Source organism: Carya illinoinensis, chromosome 2 (assembly GCF_018687715.1).
Source record: "Carya illinoinensis cultivar Pawnee chromosome 2, C.illinoinensisPawnee_v1, whole genome shotgun sequence".
Classification (NCBI taxonomy): domain Eukaryota; kingdom Viridiplantae; phylum Streptophyta; class Magnoliopsida; order Fagales; family Juglandaceae; genus Carya; species Carya illinoinensis.
This window is the reverse complement of record NC_056753.1, coordinates 25,799,917-25,820,853: the sequence shown is the minus strand read 5'-3', so window position 1 is coordinate 25,820,853 and position 20,937 is coordinate 25,799,917. Positions and strand designations below refer to the sequence as shown.

Genomic DNA, 20,937 nt, shown 5'->3' with positions numbered 1-20,937 from the left:
TCCAAAACTCACCATTCCTATCCACTAAATCACACTAATGGTACAATCCTTTGGCCCCCTCCCAAACCCTTCGCCTCTCTCTCAAAATTGACTTTTATCCCTGAGGTACCAACTTCCTATATGGTAGCTTCTCAATATCCAGTTTGGTGTGACGCCATGGCAACTGAATTCGAAACCCTTTTGCGAAATCAAACATGGGATTTGATTCCTCCCTCTCCCAATCTTAACATCCTTGGTTCCAAGTGGATTCTTTAAACCAAAAGGCATGTTGATGGAACCCTATAACATCAAAAAACTCGACTTGTAGCTAAAGGGTTCCATCAGCAAGCTGGATTTGATTATTTTGAGACCTTCAGCTTAGTAGTTAAGTCTGTCACAATTCGTTTAATATTTTCTCTTGCAGTAACTCAAAAATGGCCTCTTCATCAACTGGATGTGCAGAATGCTTTCTTGCATGGGGATCTGGAGGAGGATGTTTTCATGCATCAGTCGATTGGGTTTGTAAATCCTGACTATCCTCATTTTGTTTGTAAACTCTGAAAATCTATATATGGTTTGAAACAATCTCCTAGGGCCTGGTTTACTAAGTTGAGTTCTCGTTTGTTAGATTTAGGGTTTCATGCTTCTACATTAGATTCTTCTCTGTTTATTCTTTCCTTTGTCTCTGCCTCCATTTATGTTTTAGTCTATGTCGATGATATTGTTGTTACCGTGTCTCATTCTTCCATGATCAATGATTTTGTTGTTGCTTTGCATCAATCCTTTCTTGTTAAAGATCTTGGCATGCTACATTATTTTCTTGGTATTCAGGTTTGTAGAAACTCTTTTGGTTTATTTCTCTCTCAACATCGATATATTTATGATCTCTTACGTCGTACTAATATGCACTAGTCCAAACTCGTGTCCACCCTAATGGTTTCTTCCACTAAACTCACTATTGTTGATGGCCCCTCCTTTGAGGATCCACAACCTTATCGAAGTATCGTTAGAAGCCTTCAATATCTCTCATTCACTAGACTTGACATCTCTTTTGTAGTTAACAAAGTATGTCAATATATGTACTGTCCCCGTCTTACTCACTGGCAAGCTGTGAAACACATTATCTGATATCTTTGCCTCACCTCTTCCTTTGGCATATACCTTTCTCCCACCTCTTCCTTTAAAATAACTACCTTCTTGGATGCGGATTGAGTTGGTTGTCCTTATGATTGTAAATCTACTGGGGGGTTTTGCATCTATTGTGGTTCTCATTTAATCTCTTGGGGTTCAAAGAAACAACCCATTGTTGTAAGGTCCTCAATTGAGGCCGAATATAAGTCCGTGTCAAACACTACTTGTGAAATTCTTTGGTTACAATCCTTGTTAACTGAATTAGGAAATGTTATTACTGATATTCCTACTTTATTTTGTGATAATCTTGGTGCTACTTACTTATCTGTTAATCTTGTTATACACTCACGTATTAAACATGTTGATTTGAACTATCATTTTATACGTGATCGCATTGCTGCCAGATCACTTGCTGTCAAGTTCCTCCAAAGCAAAGATCAAATTGCAGATATCCTCACAAAGCCGCTTCCTCAGCTCACTTCTCTCTTCTACAATCAAACCTCAGCATCATGGCAGTGCCGTTTGCATTGTGGGGGGAATTTTAGCACACCTAATTATTTTGCACTCTTGCACACCATCTCACAGCACTCATCTGCTGCCAGCACACCTCAACAGAATGCCTCACAACAGAAAGGCAAAAATCGTGTGATGCCACCTCAGAATGCTAAGGAAGACGACTCATGTAGAAACATCTAGAATTTCTTTGTAAATCTAATGAGAATTATCTTCCTCTATTTATAAATATTGTACAACACCGAGTGCTAAATATCAAGGAATTAATGTAAAACTCACTATGAAATAGTATATACGCCCATTGAGAGTGAGACATTTCATCAAATGGATTGTCTTCATAATGCTATACTATTTCTCATCACTAGTCAACAACAACATGACACCATTACTAATTCATGCATTATGCGTACACAGAACATTTTTGTTTCAAAATAGTCTAGCTCAATCTAGTTCTATGAAAAGGAATTGGATTATAATTTTTAATAATTTAAAAATAATAGACGGAATTAATAAACTTGGAGTTATTACTATTATATGATAAATTGACAGAGGCATTTGTGCATTATTTTTTAATCTTTTCACTAGACTATTTTCTTTTAAAAAACCAAGTATACACTCACTTATAAGTAAAATGATGAACTTATAACTATTCTATGAATATTTTACAACTTTGTTTAAAATAAAGGTTAGTTATATAAATTTGAAATTATTTTTATAAAAATAATATTATCCTATTAATTCATTTAAAATAAAATAATAAAATAATTATAAATATATAATTATCAGTACAAACTTGCTAAGGTTAATTGTATTAATAGATAGTTTTAAAATCTAACATATATTTCGTCTTGTCACAAGAAAATATATACATGTATTATAGTTATAAAAAAAATCTTATAAAATTAAATTCATAAATTAAAATATTTTTATATAATAAATTAAATTTATTATAAATAAAAATAATTTTGTAAATTAACATAACGTCACATTAATTTATAAATTTATTTTATAAAATGTATTCGAAGCATTTCTCGTATGCTTTTAAAATCGTTTATACGAGCCATGGACTGGAATATCAGCTGTTAAAAGCCGTTAAAATGACCAAGGAGAGAGAGAAAGTGTCATCCCGTTTAAGTTTCCGATTCCCAAAGAGATACGCAACAGTGAATCCAATCAAGTTTGTATGCAGCTGCGTCACTTTCGGTTGCTCCTTCTTCTTCTGCTCTGCATATTACAATTATTATAGCATGCCCAGCCCTCAACTTCGTTGATGCCTCCGCCTCGATCTCCTAGCTTCGTTTTTCATTCCTCTGATTATATGTGCCTTAAAGATGGGCTTTGATATGGAGTCTTTGTTGGAGGCCACATTAGGGGCCATTGGAGATCTGGTTAGCACCACTGTCTTGTACCCTCTCGACATCAAGCCGAAGTTCGAATTCACCATCAGCAGAAGTACAGGTCGATTCTTTTCCCGTTTCTATTTTCCTTTTGTCTTCTGGGTCATCTAGGTATATGTTTATTTGTTTCATATTTGGTTTTGCTTATTTTCATGTTTTCGTTTTATGTGATTAGTTTCCTTGCACCTGTTTGCGAAATTTTCTTTGTTTCTTTTTTTCCCCTGTACTAGGCCTCTTTGCTTAATTATTTTTCACTTATCTGTGATTGATTTCCCGGCAGTTTAGAACTTTGTTCCTCAAATATCTACTGGGCATGTGACGGCAATTCATACTCACTAGATATTTTTAAAACTATGGTCTGTTGGGGGATGGAGGTTAAACTCTAAATCTTGATAAGATTAATATTGGGATGACATGGTGCAGAGCGACAACGATCAAAGGGAAGTGGTAAAATCTGTTATGTTACTATGATCAATATGCTCCTTTGCATCGGATCCTACTTTTTGTAGTTTTTGTGGTGGTATTTTGTTGATTCATGCTGATTATTATGCTATAAATGTGAACGGTTGAGCATTTTATTTGTTTGTTATTGTTGGAATTGTTAGCATAATCCCTTCTTTCTTTTCAGAGAGTGAGAAAGAGAGTGTGAGGGAGGGTTCCCTGGGACGAAGAAGTCCACAGCATTGCCAGTTTCTGTATATAGTTGGAGTTAAACATAAGGGAAAAGAAACTGAACAATTTTCAAGTTGGGTTGGTTTGTCAAAGACGCGTGTAATTCAAGAACCTTAAAGCAAATTAGCATACCATGGAAGCAAAAATATTTGATGTATTGTTGTTACTTGTATACATTATAGAGAATCTAAATTTGAGCGAACAACATGTGGAATAATTTAATTGGTTGAGACATACAGCTCATAATGATCATATTGTAGGTTCAAGCACGGCCTCCCAACCCCTTCTCTTCACCTGATACAAGGCGGTCGAAGTCCCCGCCACCCTACAGATCTCAATCTAGTCGTATGTAATTCAAATGAGAGTATGTTTGTCTCATTTATAATATTGTGGGGGATAATGGTCATCCAAATAAAAGATACTAAAGGGTAATTATAATATTAGGCCACGATGACCGCGTAGGCCCAATCCAAAGCACGAAGAAGGAGCTGATATGGTTGCTATCACATGCAAGAATTTGAGTTTGAAGTTTGAACACGGAAGGCACACATGGTGAAGAAATTGCAATAGGGAGGCACTTACCGAAAGGGAAGGGGAGCTGTAAGTGATTGAAGCTGCCCGATAACGATCTCCATCCAGAATTAGTTCAATGTGGAGCAGTTTAGCTGTGGTGGGACAAGTAAATATTGTTATCTTATTATGTAACATGTCTTATGTGGGGTAAATGCGTCGATCCGTAGGAGTACAGATGCAAATAGTTGTTAATTGGCTTTCTGTAAATACGGGCGACTTTTAGTTTATTAGGGAGGAAGTGTTATTATTTGTACCAAGGTTTGACTTCCCCCGAAAGAAGTAGTTCAGTGAAATCCATTTCCTTGTTAGTAATCTCTGATTGGGACCTATAATTGGTATCAAAACAAGAATCACATTACGAGCTCAAGTCACGGAGGATGCGACTTATAAGTTAAATTAAAAGGTCTTGATACTATGCATGAACATAGTGTTAAGTCATTGAATATTGATAGATGAGTAAAGTAAAAAAAAAAATTGCTACTTGTGGTATCTCATATGAATGACAAGTATAGGTGGTGTATGTGATTTCATATCAATTGAAAATGAGAAGTTCATACAATTTATAATGGTTCTAGTGGGGTTTCAATTGCGTTATTGATTATTCCTTTTAAAGTATAGGATCAAATGATTTGGGCTTTCCTTAGAATGTTACAAATAGTATCAGAGCCTATCTCAACTAAAAATATGGGACTTGAGTCGTGTCACCTACAACGGATTGCGTGATAAAGGTAAGTAGTGTATTGGATTCTATATTACTTGAAAATGATAAGTTCTTATCCTTTATAATGGTTTCAATAGGACTCTATTTATATTATTTATTAGTTTTTTTGGAGTATAGGTCTAGATAGCTTGGGTCTTCCTTAAGATGTTACACTACTATTAGGTCGATATCGATAGAGTGGATCGTCATGGATATCGAATTCAAAAGCGTAGTGAAATATTATAATACTTGTGGGATAAAGACTTAAACCGAATTAGTATTTAGTAGTCTTAGGAATTTTGAATAAATGGTTAAGCCTTTAATATAAATAAATAAATAAAAAAGAGTCAAATTGAACTTGTCATCTTAGAGCATCAGCAATGGAGTATTCATCTTCATCTTCATCCTTGAATTTGAAGATTATGCCCTTAAAATGTCCTGCATTGGTATATGCATATCTATAATTTTGAATAAATTGCTACAGTGTTTATTCAAAGATGAATAACCACTTTTCATCTTCAAATATTATTTTTATTATTCTTTCTCTCTCCAAACTCCCAACCGGCTCTCTCTTTCTCTCTTTTTCTTTCTTTTCTTTTTCCTATTCTCTCTCTCTTCTCTTCTCTTCTTTCTCCATCCCCGAACGCATATACTTCTCTCTTTTCTCTCTTCTCTCCATCGCCGAACGGCCTCCATCCCCAAACGGCTCTATCTTATTCTCTTCTTCTCTCTCTACCGAACAACTCTCTCTTCTTCTCTTCGACACCCATTTCACCCCTCTCTCTCGTTGCTCTGTTTTCTCTCTTGGACGCCCAAAATTTTCTGTGCTTTCTTCATCAACAACAGCCTCTTCTCTCGTCCAAAAGGTGATTTCCCCAAACCCATTTGTGGATTTTGGTTGGAGAATATTTTTCTATGTTATTTGGCCTGATTAGAAATTTTTAGGGTTTTTTTTTTTTTAATGTGATTGCTCTGAATATTGAATTGAGAATAGAGATAGATAGAACAAACTGAGTTGGTTCTGAGATTTGTGGTGATTTCCCATGATTTGTATTTTAATTTGATTCCCTGAACCTTATACATGGCATTTCGGTTGAGTTGGTTCTTATGTTTGTTTTGATTTCCCTTGATTTGTACATGCATTTGATTCCTGTCATCTTGTACATGGCATTTCGGTTGAGTTGGTTCTGAGGTTTGTTTTGATTTCCCCTGATTTGTACATACATTTGATTCCCTTGATCTTGTACATGGCATTTCAGTGGGACAGCAATGGCATTTCAGCTTTGTAATTTTTTTTGGGGCTTATTTGCATTCTTTAGTACTCTAGAAAGAGATTGCTTAACATTATTATTCGGAGCTAATCATCTTAATTACGCCAGTGATGTTGAATTTGTATAAAAATCAGTTGGCCCAAAAAGTTACCCTTTGAAACAAGACGATATGATAGTTGAGCTGAGTTATTAAAATCAACTGCCTCTTTCAAAGGCTTGTGCCAATTGGGGAAGGGAATTAACAAAGCCAGCACACTTGCCAAACTAAACATATTCTTATGGAATGCTGACATTCAATGTTGTTTTGTTTTGTTTTTTCGGGCTTATTTGTTTTTGGGGCTTTTTTGTTTTGTTTCTGTACTGCCTTGTTTTTTGGACATTTAATAAAAAAAGTATCACCAGCTATGCCATGTTTTTGTATGTAATTTGAGCAAAGATGCACAACATGGAGATCATTGAGGAACAAAGGAATAGGGCCATATCTCGTACATAGTTTTGACTATGGTTACTTATTTTGGGTATTTTGAAATTGTAAATACTGTGGTGACATTATTTTGGGTTTGTTTGTACTGCTGGTTGCACCAAATTCGAACATTTTTTTGTACTACTGGTTGCTATCAATTTGCTTTGGAAACTGTTGAGAGCTGCTATGGAGCTGGTGGTTGTTGCTGTGGAGCTGAATTGTGCTGTCGTGGAGCTGCTGTGGAGCTGCTGCGGAGCTGCCAAGTTGTATTAAAATTAACTTTGTAGATTTTCTACTAAGTTGATTTTGATACATAGGATTTAGTAGAATTTGTATGGAGGTTCTTTTGGTTGGAAGTTGAATTTGTATGGTATATATTTTACAAACACTATTTTTATGAGTTGAATTGTCCAAGTTGTGAATTTATATGAAATTAGAAGTCACATAGAGTATGTGTGGAATATATATGATAGATTGAATTTATTGGACTTGGATGTAAAATTTGTATGGCATATATTTTGGGAACATTGAATTTGTATAGAATAGAATTGTCTAAGTTGTGAATTTGTATGAAATTAGACCACACATAGGGTATGTGTGGATTTTTTTGTGTTGCTGTATATATAAACAACTATGGAATTTATTGGACTTGCTGTTTGGAATTTTTATTGAATTTATTAGAGGTGCATAGGCATTAAACAGGCAAGGTCATCTACACAAATGTTGGGGACAAAAGCTTGTGGAAGTTCAAACTCACATATAGGCATAAATAACACAAAAAAAAAAAAAAATGGAAACATGGGATTTCTGTGAGTTCCTGAACATACCACCCGGAGATTAGGAATTTTAGGGAAAAAAAAATTAATATTTTATTATTATTTAGTAAAAAAATACATAATCTAATATAGGAAATTTTGTTTATTATTCAAAATCAATCTTTAAAATATAGAAATTTATATATGAAGATGAATAATCCATTGCTGACACTCTTAAAAGATAGAAAAGAAGCATAGTTGACTTTTTAAATGAGTTTGTGAACTTCGTCTTCTCAGTTCAACCTTTTCAACAGTGTATTCAGTAGCAGTATTCAATGGCCAATCAATATGGCCCATACGTCAAATAAAATTATTCATGTAATTGGTCTGGCGTGTGCAGGAATATTTCTCACGTTTTATGGGAGGCAATTTCTACCCGACAGGTGCTTTCATTATACGAGGGCCTTGGGACAAAGAACCTGCAGTCCTATATTTCACAGTTCGTTTACTTCTATGGATACAGCTTCTTCAAAAGGTTGTACTTGGAGAAAAGTGGAAACAAAACCATCGGAACAAAAGCAAACTTGATTATTGCTACTGCTGCTGGGGCTTGTACCATAATAGTGACACAGGTGAATCACATATTGACCCTTTTCTTTTCATAAAGAAAACATCTTTAGTTGTATTTTCTGATTAAGTTTCCTGTTGAGGGGTTCTTATAAGTTAACTGGTGCTATAACTTTGTTCACTGAGCTCTCAAAGTGAGTCACATCAATGTCGCAGATATACGACATGTGCATGTTGACGGCTATATTGACACGTGGCCGTCAAACACTACATGTAAGGAAGAAGATTTCTTTGGTGATTTTCCCTATAATTGGGTGACTGAATTTACTATGAAGGGGAATGATTGCAAGTCTGTGATCCTCACCTATTAAAAGATTTAATAAAATACAAAGCTATTAATGACAAAATACATCTTTGCTGTAGTTCCAATCCTCAATGGTTAGATGTTCTAATCTCTGGTTTTACCTTACAGCCCCTGGATACAGCATCCTCGAGGATGCAGACAAGTGAGTTTGGAAAATCCAAAGGACTTTGGAAGACTCTTTCAGAGACCACTTGGAGCGAGGCATTTGATGGTCTTGGCAGATCTCTTCTTTTGACATCAAACCCGTCTATCCAGGTAATTGAGTGTGCAGTCCAGTATAAAGGTTGGATGCATGGCTCTCGTGTGAATTATGATTATGGCTCTCGTGGGAATTGTGGTTGGTTTCACTGTCTCGTTTCAGTTTCTTGAGGTTATATTTAGACAAGTATAATATTTGGTTCTTTCTGAGAGTTTTGATGGGGATGGACCGATGACCGTGACACCTCTTCCTAGCCATATGATTTAAGTTTTGATGTGATGTTGAGTACGTGGAATATTTTATTTGAGTCTCAAGATAAGACAAATTAAGCTGAAACTAGAACATGTGTGTTGTACAGTACACCGTATTTGACCTGCTGAAACAGAGACTGCTAATGGGGAAGCCGAGCCCTAAAACAGGAACAGAGTCATCCCCAGTAGCTCTTTCTGCCTTTTCTGCTTTTGTGCTGGGTGCAATTTCAAAGTGTGTCGCTACCTGCTTGACTTACTCGGCTATCAGGTGGATGATCAATTCGCTCATTGTTTCTTGACAGTTTGTACACCTCATTGCTGATCATTTTGATTTTTTTAAAAGTTTCACTTAACAAACTCAAAATTTCATAAATTTTTACAAGAAAAATGGCAGATCTGACGAGAATATGCATTACACTTATTTGCTAATTCATTAAAACCTTTTTAACTGCCAACAGGTGTAAGGTCATGATTCAGGCTGCAGAGTTGGATGAAGATGAAAACCAAGAAGCTGAACAAAAAACCCAGAAGACAGTTTCAGGTGCACTCTATGCCATTTGGAAAAGAGAAGGCATACTGGGTTTCTTCAAAGGATTAAATGCCCAAATACTTAGACTGTGCTAAGCTCGGCGTTGCTTTTGACGATAAAGGAGAAGATCACAAAGACAACATGGGTCCTACTGTTTGCACCCAGAAGGTATCTGCTTGTTACCCCCGCCAGACTAAAGAACACTTAGATCACTCCCGAGAGGGAAACCTATATGTATGGAAACGTCATAAATGAAGAGGATCCAGTGGATTTTTTAACGGTGGCGGAGGAATTATGTAGCAGCATCCAATATACATTTGTGGACGCCAGAGACCAAGAGGAAAATCCAATATAAATTTGTAGAACAGGGGGATTTTCTTCTCTCTCTCTCTCTCTCTCTCTCTCTCTCTCTCTCTCTCTCCTCTAACCATACCGTTCAATGATGTTATCATGCCTGAGGGCGTCTTGATCGAAATAAAATATTCATGTGGTTCTGTCTACTAGCAGCATGTTACACCATTTATGCACAGGATGAGTACGCTTTACATTTGCCCCTCCATTCACCCCGTTTTACATTGGGATTGAGAAAATAACTAATTGACAGATTCAATTTGGGGAAAATAAATGAAGAAAAACTGGGAATGGGATGAGAAATATCGTCCGTAATGAAGATAAATTTAAGTATAGGGGTCAACTCTGTGGCCAAGTAAAGCATTAAGGAATTAGATCAGTAGAAGCCGAGCAAAAATAGGTTAACTCAAAGTTTTCAAAAAACGTTTGGAGGATCAGAAGCCATCACGCCAAATTACATTGATAAACTGCAATGAATAAGTTCTAGATTCTCCAAGTCTCATCTCATAAAACCCAGAAGTGCATGACTCAACAACAACGACAACAATAACAAATCTGCTCCCTGCAAATAGTCCTGTCCAACATTCTACTGTCTCACAGGAAGGCAGGTCAACGAATGAAGGAATGGGTTCATATTTTCCCCACCAAATAGGTTGTATTCTCTCTCTATATTAGAAAAACGAAACACTCATGCAGCGTAGTTTACAACAGCAAAATAGAACCCATCAGGAAAAACAGCAAGCGGTAGATCAAACCAATTCTGGAAACCAGACTGGCTGCACTGGTTGAAGGGGCAAAGCTTCCTGTGGATGTGCTTGTTGTCAGCACAACAACAATCCAATTATTTTTAGAGCCAATCCCGGCTCCTGTATACTTAGTGTCATTGAGATTTCCCGAGTACTGAGACTTGGTGAAGTTAGAGAGGACAAGACTTGACTCTAAGTTGGGTACGCAAGAAGGCATTATAACCCCATCCTGTGTGTTGGAGACATTCAAATGGCATTTGGCTAAAAGTACAGGGTAGTCAGAGAATTGAGGTTCAGTGCCTGGTACAGTGTTGGAGCCTGTGGTGTTTGTACAGGGTTGATTCCTGAATTGGTCAGCTATTTCTTCAGCAAGGCACTCTGCATTGTCGTTAGTGGATAGAACTGTCAGGTTCAAGGATGCTCGATAGCTGTTGATGCCTTGGAAAAGATTATCTTCCTCATCTGCAGGAAAATGGTGAGGATAGGAAGTTCAGTCATCAGTGTCCGGAGAGAGAGAGAGAGAGAGAGAGAGAGAGAGGTCCGTGATTATGACACTCTATGGCCAGTCAATTATGTATTTTTCAAGTAAAAGCGCTGTTAGAATTTACTGTCTTCATATCTATAACATTAATTGCATTGAAAACTTCTCAACTGCAGTTCTCTGCTACTCATGCATTTGTTTGGAGAAAAAAATTATTATAAATGTTTGGCATTTTTTTGGGGTGTGTAATCATGTGGCATAGAGGGAACTGGAAGCAATGTAGAGTGATAACCAATATGCCTAAAGGAGGAGCTAAACCAAAACGATCATAGGTCTCTAAAGCAAAATAATAATGAGAAGGGCAAGCTTAAGTAAGCTCAGCTGGAAACCAATTTAACTTAAATTGAATTAACATTTTTTCCACAAGGCTATGCTTCCATGAAAACGCACCTTTGCTGCAAGATCAAGCAACATTTTTTTTTAATAATTAATCGAGCAGCAGTTTGACCAACATAAGTTTTGATAGCATTTCTCCAACCAGGGCGTAATTGCATCTAAACCAATTATATTCCTGGGTCAGGCAAGATGTTTACTAAACAGCCTATTCCTTTTTGTCCTTTATAGAAGCAGTTTCACATTAGATTAGCACTGGAAATGTGTTTCCAGAGAGCAAGGAAACACATTTTGAATCAAGTATTTTGTAATCTTTGCAAGGTGGAACTTTTTCCTTGTCCTTACAGGGTGAGTTGGTGAAGTATGAAAATTCATATTCTATATATTTTGTTCAAACTTGAAAATCCAAGATTTTTCAAAAAACACGAAACCATTTGAATTTTGCATTCCAATAGATTGTGATATAGCATATCTAAACGAGCAACTCAAACCCTATTTCTCGCCCTGTTCCTAGGCTATTGAGAGATGTTACTTGGACTGGCAGCTTGCCTTCTGACTATTGGTACCAGTCCATTTCATTGTGGTAATTCACAAGTTACAATCTACATTATCACACCCAAGCAAGGGATGCACTATCATTCCCTCCCCCCTTCCCCATCAAAATGAGGGGGAAGGCAGAAACATTGGTTTCAAAAACTCAGATAATTTAAATGGTAAGAGGGAAAATTGTTCTTTTACCTAAAAAAAAATGGTAAGAGGGAAATAGTGCCATGGAGTAATCATACGATGAGATTCCAGTTATGAAAACAAAGTTGATGTCAATATCTCACAACACTGTGAATGGGGCATTTCCAGATTATAGAAAGCAAGTCCCATGTATTACTCCTGTGAGGCCTTCCATTGTCTCAATCACATACATTTCGTTTCTCCTTTTGCCTTCCTAGGCCCTTGACATCTAATTTTATGATTTCAGCAATTCCAACGCTCTAAACTACCACTTTTCATTGAGTATAACGACCAATGGAGACTGTGAGGCAATAGGTAACATATACAAAACAAACGTGATGACCTACGATTTGATTCCACAAAGTGCAGACTAACGGTATATTTACCAACAAACAAACTTAAAGTGGAGATAACCTATATATTAATTCATTTTTAAGATGCAGTTAATCGGGTAACAACAGAAAAATCATCTGAAAAGGGTCAGAATGTGCATTTGCCCTCGGTCTTAAAGGACACGATCCATCAGTAAATCAAATGTATCCCTAACATGACTAAAACAACATTTAATCTATATCACCTCAGATCTCTGGCACAAGTGAGCATAAGCCTCCATGAACAGGTTCTACTATTGCATATAAATATCGAAGCATATAAGACATAGCTTTCACCAAAAAAAAACAAGCAAAGCGTACAAATTACCAACACCAATTTGCAAAAACCAAAATAACATAAAATCAGGATCTAAACCTAGATCAATCGGTAATAATCAGATCTCGTGGGCATTGGGTTCTGAAGACAATGAAAGCTTTCATAACAAAATATTTAAAGCTCCTGAATCCTAAATCTCATATCATGGAACTGATTGAGGGACCACAGTTTACTCAGTAGCCTAGAATGAGAAGATGTTATCCAAATAATAAATGCATAATAGAATGATACCCATCTATGGAAGTTTACAGAGACAGATTAATATTGATAAAAGAGGTGCTTACCATCACATTTGACAGGGTTATTCAGCAAGAGAATGGAGGAAAGGAGCAGAGGGAGGAATAGGAGGCAAAGTGGTGAGGACGCCATTAGACTGTGGCAGAAAGCGGGTGGTTGGAGAGGGTGGGGGGTTTCGAACAAGTAGCAAATTAGCAAGCAGTAGAAAGTATAGCTTTGTATAGTTTATTTCCTTGCTGTTTCTTCAAGCATTAGCTAGCTACGGAGAGGACGAACAGCCGTCGATGCAGACGCGCTAACTGAATGAGACGACGACGTGTTAGCTATATTTTGAATACTGTACTGATATCGTACGGCAAACAAATATTTCGATATTAATATAGTTCCTGTATCGTTTGTCATTCATTTCTATCGTTTCGAGATAATTAATATATGAATAAATTATATATAAAAATATATATAAATATATATTAATTATATTTTAAAATAATAATTTATATATAAATAAATTATATATAAATATATATATAAATTATAAATAATCTGATATAAATTAAAAATAAAAAATAAACTTATAAGTTGATAAAATGAAAAAAAAATATAAAGGTCAAAATATCAGCTGTACGTAAATTAGTATAGGTCAAAATATCAGTTGATATTTAAATCAATATAAAATAAATGAAATTTTTATATCTGACCAGTGGTCAGTACGATAAAAAATTTGAAACAATACGTGTTAGGGTTAGGCGCTAACCCTTTTAAGATATCCTGCTACATCCACGTACAAAACCAGTGGCCACCGAATAGGCTCTCTCTTTTTTTTTATTTTTTTATTCTTTTTTATTTTTTTATTCTTTTTTATTTTTTTTTATTTTTTTATATCTTTAAATATTTTTTTAAAATATATTCACATCATTTAAAAATATTTCTTTAATTATTAAGTAAAAAAAAATCAGTAGCCACCATCCGCAGCTTTTATCTATGGAATTAGCATTATCTTTTTTAAGTTCATGACTATAATTTTAATTTTTGGATAATGGGTTGAGATAAGATAATTTAAGATAGAAATTATCAAATAATAATAAATATGTCACGTCTTATTTAGTGAGATAAAATTAAGATGAGAGTGGTATAAGATTACTTTTTTTTTATTTTTTTATTTTTATGCTACTTGTTATGTGCCACACTTCTGTAACAGTTCATGGGCCTTGAACTTGTGGGCCGTATTTTTGTCTCAAATGGCAGGGTAAAGCCCGAAGAAGGGAAAGTGATGAAGAACGGAATTGGGCTACGGGCTTGTTCTTCCCAGCAGCGCCGCTGAACTGGAAAGGGAACATAGTATAATTAGTTAATGTAATTACCTTAAAGATGTAATGGACCTCTTTAATTTCTTTTATGTTGCTTTACGTTGGTTTGTTAGACGAAGGCCCACGAGGCTGAGTAGATGGTGCCGTAGGGCTGTGCATAAATGGCCTGGAGCCGATCCGTCCCAAGATCCGATAGTGGCCCACCCGACAAAAGTCGGGTTCATCGGATCAAATTGCATAACGGGTTGGCTTCACCTAATACCGAGTTCTCCTCCTGAAACCCTAGCCACCTCTCCGTTCGTCGTCTCCGTTCTTCGTCGCCGTGAGTCGTCACAGTTCGTGGTCGCCGTGGGTCTACACAGCTTGTGGCCGCAGTCCAGATCTGCCCCACTCTCTCCTACTCCGATCCATCACAGGTTACTCTCTCTCTTAATTTCTCTCTCTAGCCGATTTTGATCTCTGGTGGATCTGTCTATGCCCTCTCTCTGTTTTGTCTTTTGGGTTTTCCGGTGGATCTCTATATGCCCTCTATCTGTTTTGTCTTTTGGTCGATATACTAGGGAATTTTTTTTGTTGGTCGATATGGTCGATATACTCGTAGAATCTAATATTTGATTGTTCTGGGATAAAATGATCTTCTTCTGTGCAGTTTTTCAGAGTTTTTTTTATCTTTTCGCATATGGTTAACCCTTTACTGTGCTGTTTGATCTTTTCTGCTGGCTTGTACACCATGACTCCATGACTGCATCATAGAGTAAGCTGGTTTGTTTCCTTTTATGGTGGAACATACCCCTTTTCTTTCATCATCATTTAATTTCCATGTGTTCAAGGGGCTAGTGTCCTCATTTCAGTCACTTTATGGTGGAACACTAGATTTTAAATTATGGGGGGTGTTGGAAACTCAATACTCCATTTAATTAGCTCATGTTTTACTGGAAAAATAGCTCCATTTAATCACAGAAAAGTTTCATGATCGCGTCCGGGCAAAGTGAGAATGTTCAACTCTCTATAATTTTTGTCTAGCATTCTGAGATATTCTCACATAAGTGCAAGCTTTCAAATATGCTTTACAGAGAAGATTTCACTGTAAAACTGGTTCTTTGTGCCTCTATGATATCTATGTGCATGGCAACAGAGACTTTGTATATAGACGTTATATATTCTTGTTTATTTATGGATGGCCTATGGGATGTCATGTAGTGGATGGATGAGCAGCCTTGTGAGAAAGGCATGAAGCATGGAGAGTGTTTAAAAAAAATAATAATAATATAAAAAATAATTATTAAAAAAAAAAAGAAAAAAAAAAGGGCTGGGTTGGGCCAAAATGTTGATTGGGTGGGTCAATGATCAGGCCTAGATGGGGGGTATTCCATAATTTTTGCTTAAAACCCTGTAGGGATTGTATCATTCTTCTTCAACCAGAAAGTAATAGAAAATTATCTTTCATTTTCTTCCTCATTTCTCTATTTTTCTTGGAAGTTCACACTCTCCAAGTGAGATTATCCTTTCACCCATTGGGAGCGTGTTACATTATGAGACATCAAATCTACTTTTGTAAAAAAAATTTGTAGACCAATGGTACACGCCTGAGTTATGGAAGGAGGGATGGGGGCGACATTTTGGTGAAAGGGTGGGAAATGGCTGGAGTGGCTTTCGTATGTGACCGATTTGAGAATTTGTGATCGTATTTGTTTGTAATGATTTTGATAAGGGATTTCGATTTTTGAAAATATGTGACCGATTTGTTTTATTGTGATGTGATTGTAATCAAGGGATTTTCGATTTTAGGGGTTGTAGTCAAGACATTTTTTTTATTTTAGAGATTTAGATTTTCTTTCAGAGTTCTAAATCATGGCTTTAGGGTGCTGAGAGAGTTTGGAAAAGGAAATGTTTCTTTGTGGAATTGAAAGAGGTGGTCTATTGAGTTAGATGGTGCCTTCAACATTCAAGGAGGTCTCCAAGTAAGAGAGGATTTTGTTGCGATTTTTCATTTTTTTACTACTTTTTTGAGTAGTGAAATTAGAGCATTATAAAACTTACACGAACTAGGGTAGAATCTCGATTGAGGTATGAATTCAAAAGTGCACCAAATTGGAGCTACGCTGGTAATGCTGATCACCTAATGATCAGTTTTTCACCAGCAAATGTTGGTTGTTGACTGACCATATATATATGCCAACTCTGCTTTTAACAATGCAAAATTAATATTAGAGTCATTTATACAAAGAAAAGTATTGATGAGTGAAATGAAAGTTTTGGTTTGGTTTGTACCGTATTATTCTTTTCTGAAATGATAGGAGCCTACACAAATTAGAAGCTAATTAAACATGTGATGGAAATACACGTGATTCGGCAGCAACTATGTGACCAGATCTGGTTTTGTATATGTTTTATTGATGGGTTGGTTTTGTGAAACTAGTATGTTTTGTGGAAGATGTTGTATTGTACTTGAAATTCTGAAGCTACTATGTTTTATAAAAGGTGTTGATAGGCTAGCATTGTACTGGATGACTCAGTTATTTTTTGAAATTTGAGTTGTGGTTGAATTGTGTAATTATTGCTAGTGTGGAATTGATGTAATTCAATGGCCTGTAATTAAATGAAGCTAGTATGTTTTGCTTGAATTGGTGCTTGAATTCTGAAGGTAGTATGTTTTGCTTGAATTGGGGCAAAAATTTAATTATAATTTGATTATTAATTACTATATGATTGGTGAAATTGCAAAATACGAGAAAAATAAGTTAGATAAAAAAAGTATTGAGTATGTCAATATGTGTCGTGTAAACCTGTTTGGAAAATTGTTGAAATACATATGTCAATATGGCACACAATACGACAATGCAGAAAATTTCTTGGAAACATTAAACTGCTTTGCCCAGTAAAAAGCACATCACATGAAAGCTTAATGTGCAAATCCAAGGCACATCACTTGAAAACTTTTTTTTTTTTTTTTAAGTGACTGTAAGCTTTTGTTCTGCAATTTCAGAACAGGATTCTCAAATCATGAAAATATTTGATGAAGTAAATTTTCTTGATTCAAGCTAAAATTTCTGAAACAACCCACAAACTGATATTAACCCAGAATCCCCAACTTAGTCAAACTGCATCATTTATCATCACAACAATGCGTGATGCCGAGAGAGAATTGTGAAGGCGCATATCTATAAGAAGTTTTGTGTTGTGGATGTAATTACTACTATTGGATAATTTTTCACAATTAATAAAATTTTATTTAAATTTAAAAGTAATAATTTAATAAAGAGACGTACAAAATCGACTCTCTGTTATTTATCACGGCCTTGGTAGGTTTAGGTTCAGAATCATCATTCTTTGCAATTTCGGGCAAAACGATAGGGTCCTTCCGGAGGATCCATGCTGGGTAAATTCATTCATTGCATGCTTTCCTAATAGCTTGGTTGCTGTCTTTTGTGAAGGACGTGGGAGTGAAACTGTGTATTAGCAGTGAGGGCACATGAAAGGAGGAAGGAAGAATCTGAAGAGGGCAGCAGAGGAAGAGAAGTTCAATCTCCAGGATGGTCAAACCATCATGCAAGTGCTATCTCTTCGAGGTTCTAATCTCATTGAGGTATTCTTTTTTTCCTTAATTTTTTTCCTCAACTGTTACTTTTACAGTTGCCTCTCTCTGTGTATGCGAGTGAGGAATTAGCACTGACCCGACAAAGTTCTTAGCTTTTTGCGTACGATGTTGGGAGTCACTGGGCTTTCAAGTTACAAGTTTGAAATGGGTTTAGCAAGGTCCTTGAATCTTTCTAGGAAACCTACTCCAAAATGCCTTGGTGCAAAGATCCTATCAGTTTGAAGATCCCAAGCCTCATAAATTCATGATTTTCTATTTTATTTTACCATGCTTCTACACCCACACACCCCTATCTATCTATACCTAGGATTGATTAAGTGGCACTGAGAAAAAGAAGGAAAAAAATAAATATAGTTTTTTGTTTGATAATTACATTCTACATTTTGACGACTGTCTATCTTAGACTTGTAATAATTAGAAGTTAAGTGGATTCTAGCAAGACCCATATACTACATAAAAGTCATCAGCTTGGGTGAATATTGAGCAGGTATTTTGCCAAAAAAGTTGTAATGTTGTTTCTCTACTTGTAATTCTCCTTTCTTGCCCCCTTTTTGAGATAGTTTTGTTTCTCTCTGTACACAATATGTTTCCAACTCCAAGTTTTAATCCTGATACCTTTTCTATCTATATCTCTCTCAAGGTAATGGATGGGCAAGGCGAGAAATCACTGGCATTGTTTCCAGCTAAGTTTCAAAAGAGCATGTGGATAAGACGAGGTTTGCTTCACATTAAAACCTCCAAATGAGAAAATTCTTGAATCCAACTAGTTGAGCTTTATTCCAAATACATTTACCAAAAATATTTTGATGACATGGAATCTCACCAAGGCAGGGCATGGCGAACCTGTCCCTAGAATGTTAACTCCAGATTACATTTACCAAGAAAATTACCTGCCATTGTATGGAATCTGAGGGTTAAGTCATGTTCCCTCCTAGAAATCTGTCAAACTTCTACATTAGTTGGTTATTATTACATGCATGTGGTGGATCAATCATTGTACTTCATTTTTTATTTTTTAAATTTTCATAACCATACTTATAAAAATAAGGCCTTTCCATCATTGCGTTAACTCATTGATGGACTTTAACCTGTATCATGGTTTTGGTAACTACCAGTTTTTTCTTGAGGGGAACTGGGGAAACAAAAGTCGCGATAAGAACGAATGATAGTTCACTGGGTCTGTATTTTCTCTAGGTGCTGGACTCAAACCTGCATGAATGCCTCGAGTGTTTTTTTTCCTTTTAAAAGTATGTTCAGGCCTTTTGACCATTCATTATTGATTGCAAGGAGCTCTAAAAAATGAATCAAGACTTTATTTCTATAGAGTATCTAGATATCACATATCCATACTTGTATATAAAAGAAAAGATTACCAAATTCCACTTCTTTGTCTTTGTTACCAAGATGGTCCGAAGTGATTGCATGTATACAAGATGGTGGAAGGGTTGGGGAGCGGTCAGATGATTTATGATTTTTTGAAGTGATATTCTTGTAGCATCTTATAAGGGACTAAATAACGAAATAGAGTAGCTCTTTCAATGTGCAGGTAGTTTTGTTGTGGTTGACATAAGAGGAAAGGAAAAGGCTATTGAATCAGGTAGCAAGGTGGCATGCCTTGTGTCCCAAGTTCTCTTTTACGAACAAGTTCGGCCTCTTCAGAAATCTCCAGAATGGTGAATTTTCTTCACATCTTAATGATTGCAACTGATAAAATTATACTTTGCTTAACCAATTATGCAAAACTCATGAGGATGACATTATTGGTTTGTGGAAGTTTGATGCAACTGAATCAGTAAAATAATAGTAGCCATAGCAGTTTATTTTTTCAATGTTCTAATTGGGAAACAAAAGCATGCAAGTTTCACTTAATAATTTCATGTTCACTATGTTTATGTTGCTTGTATTTTGCTTCCCGCAACGCAGGCCTGAAATCTTCAAATCAACACATTTGGAGGATTCTAATGGAAGTTTGTGTGGGCAGACCTCCCAGCAAGAAGAGAATGAGCTTGAATCTAGTGATGAGGAGGGACTTCCCCCAATAGAGGTCAATACTAACAGAATCAAACCCGCTGAACTTCTATCAGATGCAGAATCAGATTCGGCTTCAGATAAAGATTCTTAAGTTATTAAATATAAGACGAGATGAGCGCAAGCTGGCATGAACACACATGGATATTTAAAAAAAAGTTATTAAATGTGAGACAAAAAGCATCATTGTAAGAGTTGAACCTGCATCACGAAATATGAGGATGGGAAAGGAAAGATTTTTGCATTAACATCCCAAATTCTTGTACAATTTGCACGATGGCATTTTTGTTTAATTGATTATGTAGTCAAATGTTGAGACAGCAATACGGGTCTCAATAGTTGGTTTGATGCCACGTCGCCTATAATATGAAATATTATTTAAGTGCAATTTACATTTATCCTTTCAAGCAACTCGCGTCTTATTATAATGTGCAGCGAGCATCATTGACAAAAACGCCAGAATCGGGACTAATGTTGTTATTGCAAACTCAGAGAGGTAGGATTATTGCAAACTCAGAGAGAGTAGGTGAGGAGTACTCCAGGGTTAACTCTATAGCCTAAATCAATGAGCTTATGCACTTAGTTTCTGTTTATGATGTGGAATTGCAGGCCATATAAGAAAGAGGGTGATAGATTTTCTTGGCATTTTGTGTTTTGATTGTTAGGATGGAAAACAAAGAGAAAATAACCAAAGTGGGTCATGTTTTGTACCACGACTATCACTCCAATGGACCCACGCGTAGCCTGCCCCGATTAGTCTAAACGCGTGAGCTGACCTTTGGACGGTCCGTCCAACATTTGTTCTACTTGTACTCATTCAAATATTTACGTTTAATCTTCTATATCATCATTTGTGTGTACCACAAATATTTAAGGCTGTCGTGCTTTCTACTCTAATCAATACGCTCCTAGCGGGAGAACAGAAGCAACGTGATTAAGGATGCAAAAAGATGCATCTGGGATGAAAAGAAACTAAAAAGGGTGAATTTTGTATTGTA

The 20,937-nt window shown here is 36.1% G+C and overlaps 2 protein-coding genes and 1 pseudogene across 2 annotated transcripts; 2 read left to right on the top strand and 1 right to left on the bottom strand.

The window, feature by feature from the left end:
• Nucleotides 1-2,720: 2,720 nt before the first annotated feature.
• On the top strand, nt 2,721-9,864 carry LOC122300529 (annotated as a pseudogene).
• A 248-nt stretch (nt 9,865-10,112) lies between these two features.
• LOC122300528 (uncharacterized GPI-anchored protein At3g06035-like) lies at nt 10,113-13,283 on the bottom strand. Its single transcript, XM_043111256.1, has 2 exons — nt 13,054-13,283; nt 10,113-10,923 (listed from the first exon to the last, which is right to left on the bottom strand). The coding sequence occupies exons 1-2, from the start codon at nt 13,136-13,138 to the stop codon at nt 10,418-10,420; spliced, it is 591 nt and encodes a 196-aa protein (XP_042967190.1). The 5' UTR covers nt 13,139-13,283; the 3' UTR covers nt 10,113-10,417.
• Nucleotides 13,284-14,512: 1,229 nt separating this feature from the next.
• Nucleotides 14,513-20,350, top strand: LOC122300527 (probable RNA-binding protein EIF1AD). The gene is made up of 5 exons (XM_043111255.1): nt 14,513-14,729; nt 17,748-17,899; nt 18,552-18,627; nt 19,458-19,584; nt 19,835-20,350. Exons 2-5 carry the CDS (start codon nt 17,786-17,788, stop codon nt 20,031-20,033), a joined length of 516 nt encoding a protein of 171 aa, XP_042967189.1. The 5' UTR covers nt 14,513-14,729; nt 17,748-17,785; the 3' UTR covers nt 20,034-20,350.
• The last annotated feature ends 587 nt before the right edge of the window (nt 20,351-20,937 follow it).

Excerpts from the sequence above, each read along its gene's own strand:
- LOC122300528 (XM_043111256.1), bottom strand. The coding sequence starts at position 13,138 with ATGGCGTCCTCACCACTTTGCCTCCTATTCCTCCCTCTGCTCCTTTCC. Across the intron at positions 10,924-13,053 it reads TAACCCTGTCAAATGTGATG|ATGAGGAAGATAATCTTTTC; the intron begins GTAAGCACCTCT and ends ATTTTCCTGCAG.
- LOC122300527 (XM_043111255.1), top strand. The coding sequence starts at position 17,786 with ATGAAAGGAGGAAGGAAGAATCTGAAGAGGGCAGCAGAGGAAGAGAAG. Across the intron at positions 17,900-18,551 it reads GAGGTTCTAATCTCATTGAG|GTAATGGATGGGCAAGGCGA; the intron begins GTATTCTTTTTT and ends ATCTCTCTCAAG. Across the intron at positions 19,585-19,834 it reads CTTCAGAAATCTCCAGAATG|GCCTGAAATCTTCAAATCAA; the intron begins GTGAATTTTCTT and ends CCCGCAACGCAG.